The following is a 10,000-nucleotide window of genomic DNA, read 5'->3' as shown; positions in this document are numbered from 1 at the left end:
GGGTGAGTCATGCACACCAGTACAGACCAGTTCAGACAAGTACAGACCAATTAAGACCAGTACAGACCAGAGGGTGAGTCATGCACACCAGTACAGACCAGTACAGACCAATTAAGACCAGTACAAACCAGAGGGTGAGTCACGCACACCAGTACAGACCAGTTCAGACAAGTACAGACCAGTACAGACCAATTAAGACCAGTACAGACCAGAGGGTGAGTCACGCACACCAGTACAGACCAGCTCAGACCAGTACAGTCCAGTGGGTGAGTCACGCACACCAGTTCAGACCAGTTCAGACAAGTACAGACCAGTTCAGACCAGTTCAGACCAGAACAGAGCAGGCGATGAGTCACGCATACCAGTGCAGACCAATTCAGACCAGTACACACCAGTTAAAGGTACCCAATGTAGTTTTTGACCAATAGTATGCGCTCTAGAGCAAATTTGAGAAGGTGGTCCCTGAAAATTGCGTACTACGTCATTGCGTCAATACGCGGAGCACATAATAGTGACGTTTCACACATCTTTGTTGTTTTCAAAACATTAGCTAAATATCATTATGCGAAGAAATTACAAGGTAGGAAAGACATTCAAGTGATTCAACATGTTTATTAGACGACAAGGACCATCTAATCGAGGAATTTCGAAAATAAACAAAGAACGGATTGTTTTGATTCACGTTTCGTTTGGTACCTTTAAGATCAGTACAGACCAGACATGCACACCAGTACAGACCAGTCCAGACCAGAGGGTGAGTCATGCACACCAGTACAGACCAGTTCAGACCAGAGGGTGAGTCATGCACACCAGTACAGACCAGACCAGCCCAGTACAGACCTGATGGTAAGCCACGCACCCCAGTACAGACCAGACCAGGATAGAGTAGCTTTCAAATCAGTTCAAACCAGTTCAGACCAACACAAACCTGCTCAGTCGAGTAGGAGGGCCAGAGGGTGAACATCTAATAAAGTTCAATGGGAACTGATTGAATAGAATTTTGATTGCGTTGGTTTGAGTCCTGTGAGAGAGTACTCCATGCCCACTTCTTCCAGTGTAGGAGCACTAATTCTGCCCATAGACCTTCCCTAGAGTGGCTTGTACCCATACAGACAGAGAGAGATGAGAGGAAGTGGGGTAGAGAGAGAGAGAGAGAGAGAGAGGGAGAGAACGAGGAAATCGGAGGGGGAGAGAGAGGGATGTGGTGAGTAAGAGAGAGATGGCCAGACCGGGACCATTACCGTGAGTGTTTTCTGTCCGCTGGGTATGTGGAATGGGAGTGGTTGAGAAGGTCATCACCCCTGTAACCAGGTTACTGCTGCTGATAGGCTTATTTTCTCTGATGTCATGGCAACAGGCACCTTCTCTGCGGCTAGTGAGAATACTGCATATATCTCTTCAGGGTCCACAGGTGTACTGTATGTGTGTGTGTGTCTGTGTGTGTGTGTGTGTGTACAGTATATGTGTGTGTGTGTATGTGTATGTCTGCGTGTGTGTGTGTGTGTACTCATATACAGGTATATTAGTGTGTCACAGTATAGGAATATTACTATACTCGAATATATACTGGATATATTTAAGCAATTGACGACGAGAGGCAGTGGGTTACACAGGATCTTACCACAGCTACGGGGCGTTGTTAGGCCCGAGGCGATAGCGGATGGCCTAAAACCCCCGTAGCTGTGGTAAAATCCTGTGTAACCCACTGCCTTGAGTGGTCAATTGCTTTTCTACAACGGAGAGTTTGAATACTTGATTCTGATTGGCTAGCAGCTGTGGTAAAATGCTCTGTAACCCACGGCTGCGACTGCATAACAATTAGTTTTAACGCACTGTCAATCTCATTGACGAGGCCATTGATAAGATCAAGCGGTAGGCTATGCTTTGCGTAGCAACCACTCGCAGCAACCTTGCCTTTTTCGTATCCTATTACAAAAACACACTCATAAAAACACATAGCTGGAAATATTCAAATAAACGTGAACCACCCGAATTATGCCTTATGGCTTATGTGAACAAGGCGAGATAACCTATGTTGCCTGGCAACCATTTAATTCAGAACTATAGCCTATCGCGAAAGATTTTTTAAATACTAAAATGATAAGAATGATTGGTAAATAAATGATTGAATGTTACTACTGTGTGTTTTTTGTGAATATATATATGTAGTAACTGTTGTAGAATATATATTTTACACATGTTGTATGTATGTATGTATGAATATATTCCTTGTTCTTTTTATGCATATTCGCTACTATTTATATTCTGTATCTGCATATCCAACCTTTTGCTGTAATTTCCCACTGCTGAAACATCAAATTTCCTCTTACGGGGATTATTAAAGTTCTAGATCTATCTATCTATCTATCTATCTATCTATCTATAGGTGCTCGTATGCATGAGTGTCAGTGTGACACGTTTGTGTGTGTGTGTCTGTGTGTGTGTGTGTACAGTATGTGTGTTTGCGTGTGTGTCTGTGTGTGTGTGTGTGTGTGTGTAGATGGGTGTCGTGACCCTCCAACAGCCTGTCTGCGGTGACTAACCTTTTTCGTGACTCTAAAATATTTTCCTATCCCCGAACAGTGCCGTCTGTCCACTTAGAGGTGTGTGTGTGTGTGTGTGTATCATTTTCCTGTGGAGACGCTGTTCCTGATCACGGATCCACAGCGGTACTTCCTGTTGCTGGCACTCTCAGACACACACACTTCCTGCCAACACCACAGGCCTTACTGAGGGAGAGAGAGGAGGAGCACAAACAACCTGAGAGAAAGAGAGAGAGAGAGAGAGAGAGGAGCACACACAACCTGAGAGAGAGAGAGAGAGAGAGAGAGAGGAGGAGCACAAACAACCTGAGAGAGAGAGAGAGAGAGAGAAGCACACACAACCTGAGAGAGAGAGAGAGAGAGAGAAGCACACACAACCTGAGAGAGAGAGAGAGAGAGAGAGAGAGAGAGGAGGAGCACAAACAACCTGAGAGAGAGAGAGAGAGGAGCACACACAACCTGAGAGAGAGAGAGAGAGAGAGAGAGAGAGAGAGAGGAGCACACACAACCTGAGAGAGAGAGAGAGAGAGAGAGGAGCACACACAACCTGAGAGAGATAGAGAGAGAGGAGCACACACAACCTGAGAGAGATAGAGAGAGAGAGAGAGAGAGAGAGAGAGGAGCACACACAACCTGAGAGAGAGAGAGAGAGAGAGAGAGAGGAGCACACACAACCTGAGAGAGAGAGAGAGAGAGAGAGAGAGAGAGAGAGGAGCACACACAACCTGAGAGAGAGAGAGAGAGAGAGAGAGAGCGGAACACACACAACCTGAGAGAGAGAGAGAGAGAGAGGAGCACACACAACCTGAGAGAGAGAGAGAGGGGAGCACACACAACCTGAGAGAGAGAGACAGAGAGAGAGAGAGAGAGAGAGAGGAGCACACACAACCTGAGAGAGAGAGAGAGAGAGAGAGAGAGAGAGGAGCACACACAACCTGAGAGAGAGAGACAGAGAGAGAGAGAGAGGAGCACACAACCTGAGAGAGAGAGAGAGAGAGAGAGAGAGGGAGAGAGAGAGAGAGGAGCACACAACCTGAGAGAGAGGGAGACAGAGAGAGAGAGAGAGAGAGAGAGAGAGAGAGAGGAGCACACAACCTGAGAGAGAGGGAGACAGAGAGAGAGAGAGAGAGAGAGAGAGAGAGGAGCACACACAACCTGAGAGAGAGAGAGAGAGAGAGAGAGAGAGGGAGAGAGAGAGAGAGGAGCACAAACAACCTGAGAGAGAGAGAGAGAGAGAGAGAGAGAGAGAGAGGAGCACACACAACCTGAGAGAGAGAGAGAGAGAGAGAGAGAGAGAGAGGAGTTGTAGGTACAGGAGAACAGGAGGAAAGAGGGGGAGAAAGAGAAAGTTGGGGTGAGAGCTGGAGGATGACGGACTGAGAGAGAGAGAGAGAGAGAGAGAGAGAGAGCTGTATTCTGTGGTCAGTGTTGGTCAGTGTCCAGTCCTCTTTGGGGGTCTGACTATTTATACCAGCGATCACACTCCCAGCATGGTGCTGGAGCCTGGTCTAGTCTGGCTCAGCTCTGCACAGCATCACTCAGCAAAGCACCGACCGGACCATATGGCTCAGAGTACACACACACACACACACACAAACATACACACACACACACAGATCAGCATATATCAGCACAAATCAGCATAGATCAGTATAGATCAGCATAGATCAGCATAGATCAGCACAGATCAAAATAGATCAGCATAGATCAGCATAGATCAGCATACTGTAGCTTTTCCACTGCTGAAACGCCCACTTTCCCTGTGAGGGGATTATTAAAGTATCTATCTGACAGCCCAGGACCGTATGGCTCAGCAAAAGGCAGCACTGCTCAGTGGCCATCTCGGCCCAGCTCAGCAGAGAACACTGCTCCCATATGCAGGGTGCTGGGGAGGCTTTTCTCCTCCTCCTCCTCCTCCTCCTCCTCCTTCTCACCTTCCTGCTTTTAACATGCTCTCATTTTCATCTTGCACTCTTTTGCTCTCCCTCCCTCTCCCTCCCTCTCCCTCTCTCTCCCTCTGTCTCTCTTTCCTTCCTGATTGTCTGTCTTTTATGTGGACCCCAGGAAGAATTGTCTTCACTATGCTGACGACTAATGGGGATCCATTTAGAATAAACAATAAAGCCCTTCGCACCACAGTAATTGGTTGTTTCCGGTCCATTCGTACATGTGTGTGCGCGTGTGTGTGTGTGTGTGTGTGTGTGTGTGTGTGTGTGTGTCAGGGCAGTAATAGCTAGCTTCCACAGGCAAACGGAAGCTCTGAAGAGCGTGACTGGGAGGCTGACTGGATGGATGTGTGGAGTCGGGTGATATTGTAAAAGAAAGGGATTCTTAAAATCGGCTGCTGCTAATGATGAAAGCTCTGGAAGCACAGACGGGAAGGCAATTACATTACTGCTGCTTTCATCCATCATGTGCTTACTAATGGTTATTCATTCATACAGTACACACTGTGACTTTCAGGTGATGTTGCCATTTAAAGCTGCATTTTTGGTTAACAATAGATAAGTGGAAGCAGTGCTCTCTAATGTGTGTGTGTGTGTGTGTGTATGTATGTGTATGTATATACTGTATGTGTGTATGTATGTGTGTGTGTGTGTGTGTGTGTGTGTGTGTAATTTTGTGTGAAATGTATTTATTTGGAATAACCCCTTCAGATGTGTCATCTCGTTTTCAAGGGGGTCCATACAATACAGTGACAATACAGGAGGTAACATTTAACACTCAACGACCACAGTAGTACATAAGACAATAACTAACAGACAAGAACAGCAAACTAACTAAGGCATACACACAAGAGGTAAACAATTACGCACACAAAACAAGAGATTACTTCAGAACTAAGAGGACAACAGTTAGAAAGGATCAATTGGTAGTGTTGGTGACAGTAAGAACAAAAAGTAAGATCAATTCATTAAGAACATATGCATGTGCAGTTAATCTCAAGATATGATGACAGTGCAGTTTTGAACAGGTGAAATGATGCTATGGATCTGATATGAACAGGTAGGTTATTCCAGTCTGATGGAGCTTCAAACATGAAGCCTTTCTTTGATATTGATTTCTTAACATTTGGAACAGAAAAAAAGCTGTGTAGTGTGTCTGAGTTGGTGACTGGAAGAAAATGGGATCATTAATTGTTTTAAATTGTTTAAATATGGAGGAAAATGAAAGTGAATACATTTAAAAATAAAGTGCAGACAGTGTAACTGTCTTCTTAACGTAAGAGAGGGCCAATTAAGAGCTTCATACATTATGCAATGATGACGTGAAAGGACATGAGAGAGCAAATCGACATTCTGTTATAGACTGTTGAGAGGTGAAAGAGTAGTAGTGTGTGTCTGTGTGTGTGTGTGTGTGTGTGTGTGTGTGTGTGTGTGTGTGTGTGTGTGTGTGTGTGTGTGCGTGTGTGTGTGGTGTGTGTGTGTGCTTCCCCTAGCCTCTCTGGAGTTACTCTCTGAACCTGACTGACAGGCCAGCTAATCCCACCATCTTTAATGAATGCAAATAAATTCTTTACTTCATTAAACAACAGCAGCTGTTGCCATGGGGATTAAATGCAATTAGATACAATCAGTGAGCATGATGTCACCACAGAGCAGCGGTGCTGCCTTCTCTAATGAAATCCTATGGTAAAGGTGTTCTGCTAGAGAGAAACTTGATTCTTGTCATTGGTTTTTCAGCTCCCCCAAAAAAAAAGATTGATGTCAAAATGATTTTCATGCCCCTAGTGACAGTTGGAGTGTGTGTGTGTGTCTGTGTGTGTGTGTGTGGGGGGGGGGGGGGGGTGCATGTGTGTATGTTTGTGTGTGTGTGACCGTGATCCACAGAGACTTGTGCAGTGGTTCAGTAGAACTAGCTGAGACAGCAGCTGTGCGTCTCTCCCTGGGTGTAATGGCTGTGTAATGTCTGACTACGCACTCGCTGGCTGTTTAAAGAAGGACTCTCTGTCTCCCCCTGGTATCCACACAAAACCTAAATCAACACATTCCTACCAGAATGCCTGGAAGGACAGAGAGAGCAGCTCTGTGTTGGCTGTGCGTAGCTGAACAGTTGTTTTGACAGATAGGACAGCGACCAGTCAGCCGTTTAGTGAGTGATTCAGTCAGTCAGGTCTGTCAGTCAGCCAGTCAGTCTGTCGTTCAGTCAGTCAGTCAGTCAGTCAGTCAGTCAGTCAGCCAGTCTGTCTGTCACACACAGTCAACAGTCAGTCAATCGTTAATTTAGTCAGCCAGCCTGTCAGTCACACACGCACACAGACACACACACACACATACGAGGTGCGACCGAAAAGTCCCCGGATTGTGTCAGCCACGCTCATGCCTCTATTTGAATTGAAAAAACAATGATATCCCTTTGTTGCCCTATATCTCACGACTATTCTGGTATAATATTGTTCACCTCACTCAATCGGTGCTTCTGTGACAGGGTGTTTTGTAGAGTGTCGCAGGGGTAACTTTTCTCTACCAACACCCAAAACTCAACAATTTTATTACAATAAAGAAAGTACGCTCTCAAAACATTTTTATTACAGAATCTGCAGAGAAATTACACATTGTCCCCCTCAAAGTAGTCCAGAGTTAATGCACTTCTGCATTAGCTTTTGCCACCCATGGAAGCACTTGGCAAAGTCCTCCTCTTTGAGCCCCCTTAGTTCCCCACTCACGGTGGCTTTGATCTCTTCCATGGAGGTGAAGTGCATTAACTCTGGGGATACTCTTTACTACTGTGGCTGACACAATCCTTTCGGTCGCACCTCGTACATACACAGTGTGAGCAGGACAGTCTGTCAGTCACACAGTCAGTCAGTCAGGCAGGCAGGCAGTCAGTCAGTCAGTCAGTCAGTCAGTCAGTCAGTATTTGTAGTTGTTTGAATCAGGAAGCCACTTCCTGACATGCTTCAACACAGCAGGCTTTGATCATTATGACTTCAGAGAGTTAAAAGATTTGTGCTTAATGGACACAGACACGCTTATGTGTGTGTGTGTGTGTGTGTGTGTTTGTCTGTGTGTGTTAGTGTTTGTCTGTGTATGTGTGTGTGTGTGTGTGTGTGTGTGTGTGTGTGTGTGTGTGTGTGTGTGTGAGTGGGCGTGTGTGTGGGTTTGTGTGTGCATGTGTGTGTGTGTGCATGTGTTTGTGTGACAAATCGTTGACTTCCTCAGTGCCATTCGTCTCCAGATGCAGACTTGTTAACGCCTTAAGGGGATGACAGCACTGTTATTATGTACAGTAGATGAGCTTACACACACATACTGTACGCACACACGCACACACACACACACACACACACACACACACACAGCAGCATCAGTCTATCACCAGGCAGGCTGGGGTGCTGTAGCAGATTAGCGTGGTCTCCTGGCGCCCACGCCATCATCTCTCCACCCCCTGGAACTTGATGTCATTCCTCATAATCAGAAAGTCCTATCAGGGACCCCTTTCACACTGGCCATTAAAATATTTTGGGTGATCTGATTTCTATCAGAAAGTGTTAAAAACCATGAAAGAGCAGGTGTAAATATGCACCCAAAGTTCTTTGAGGATGGATTGTGATCTGAGGGGGCAAAGCACCAGAGGTGGTCAGGGAGGCATTGTGACCACATTGAACACAAGTGTAAACGCAAATGCATTGTTAAACCGATGTGGTGTTCGGTTGTTTGTGCTGGACAGAGCGATCTGATCTCAATCTGATCTTTTTGGGGACACTGGAGACACATTAATACCAGGTGTAACTGTAATCAGGTTAAACTTACCCCCAATCCAACCCTTGATGCTGAGTGCCAAGCAGGGAGGTATTGGGTACCATTTTTTATCTGTGGTACTACTAAACATCGCCCTCTGACCTCAGAGATGCCCTCTCGGTCAAACGGTGACACTGGTCACTGACACATTGTTGACAGTAGGTCAATGGCTTCACCACGCGTTAGGGTCTTCTTACCCAGAGCTCTACAGGATCCATGATGGCGACCTCAGCTGAGGTCCTGAGCCTTAGATCTCAGGGATTTCCTCCTCCTACCCCCTCCCCACATCCTGACCCCCCCCACCAATGAGACCAGACCGCGCCCTCTTCCTAGATGCTGATACCACTTCCTGGTTCTCTCATTACCATGGCTACCGGCTCATGTTCTGTGGAGATGGGTCAGTATGGAGGTCGAGGACGATATCAATAACAGTATTGATCTAAAAGACCTGCAGAGTATCAAATATGTATGAGTTTCCACAGGCCGCTGTAATACAGATCTCACAGTGTTTGGAGAGCCTACAGCCTGTATAGATTCCATTGCAGCCATTAGATCAGTGTTTTGTCACTTCTCTTTCTCATCCCTCTCTCCTCACTCCCTATCTCTCTGACTCTCAATTTCAATTTAATTTAATTCTCTCTCTCTCTCATCCCTCAGGGAGAAAGGGAGAGAGAGCCAGACAGAGAGATGCATTTCTCTCTCATCCCTCTCTCCCCCATCCCTTTCTCCTCTCTCTCTCTCTATCACTCTGCATCCTTCCTCTCTATTCCCCTCTCTCTCTATCACTCTGCATCCTTCCTCTCTATTTCTCTCTCTCATCCCTCTCTCCCCCATCCCTCTCCTCTCTCTATCACTCTGCATCCTTCCTCTCTATTTCTCTCTCTCCCTCCTCTCCTCCTCTCTAGACTCTAGTCTTCTCAGCAGTGACAGTAATCTGAGGATTACCTAGCTCCGTCATTTCTCTCCTACTGCCTACAGTCTGCCTCCTGCCCACACACACACACACACACACACACACACACACACACACACACACACACACACACACACACACACACACACACATCCAAAACCATACATAATCACATAGGCTATGCTTACCTTTATAATGTGCTTTTAAAACTTTTATGCAAGTGTAAATAGCCAGGACAAGAAATAGGCACTTCAATCAGATCTATTTCTCTAACCCTATTATGCAGTTCATTCAGTACGACGTATATGGGGTATTTTTATGTACTGTATTTATTGTGCCTAAGCTGCTTATGTGTGGCCACTCTTAGTCTAGACATGCAGTAGGTGAAGCCATGCCCCGCTTGTTGCCTATTCTCTCGTTCTCTCTTCCTCCCTCCCTTTCTCTCTCTCTCTTGCTCTCTCTTATTCTCTCTCTCACTGTCTCTTGTTCTGTCTCCCTCTCTCTCTCTCCCTCCCCCTCTCTCTCTCTCCCTCCCTCCCTCATTCTCTCCCTCTCTCTCTCTCTCTCTCTCTCTCTCTCTCTCTCTCTCTCTCTGCTCTTAATGGCTGACTTTGCCCAATTATCCTTGGTGTTGTATTGCAGAGTTATTCATCATTGGCTGCTGAGGGAGAGCTGGTAGCTGGGGGGGGCAGGCTGGGGGGAGCCTAGGTGGGGGGGCAGAGAGGTGGAGGACAGGGAGGGGCACGGGGGAGGGAGGAGGGGAGGTGAAGAGGGAGACGGGAGTGGAGTTAAGGGAGGAAGTC

At 46.4% G+C, this 10,000-nt stretch overlaps 1 protein-coding gene across 1 annotated transcript in view; it reads left to right on the top strand.

Annotated features, from left to right (window-relative positions):
• Positions 1-10,000, top strand: part of dlg1a (discs large MAGUK scaffold protein 1a) — an 84,904-nt gene that overhangs the window by 56,489 nt on the left and 18,415 nt on the right. Inside the window, exon 11 of the mRNA XM_084444310.1 lies at positions 1-2. This exon is cut by the window's left edge and continues 101 nt beyond it. Coding sequence (XP_084300436.1) covers positions 1-2 — 2 coding nt within the window. The remainder of the gene's footprint in view (positions 3-10,000) is intronic.

The sequence above is a fragment of the Borostomias antarcticus genome (genome assembly GCF_949987555.1).
Source record: "Borostomias antarcticus genome assembly, chromosome: 10".
Classification (NCBI taxonomy): domain Eukaryota; kingdom Metazoa; phylum Chordata; class Actinopteri; order Stomiiformes; family Stomiidae; genus Borostomias; species Borostomias antarcticus.
The sequence above is the reverse complement of the archived record's forward strand: the minus strand, read 5'-3'. Positions and strand labels throughout refer to the sequence as shown.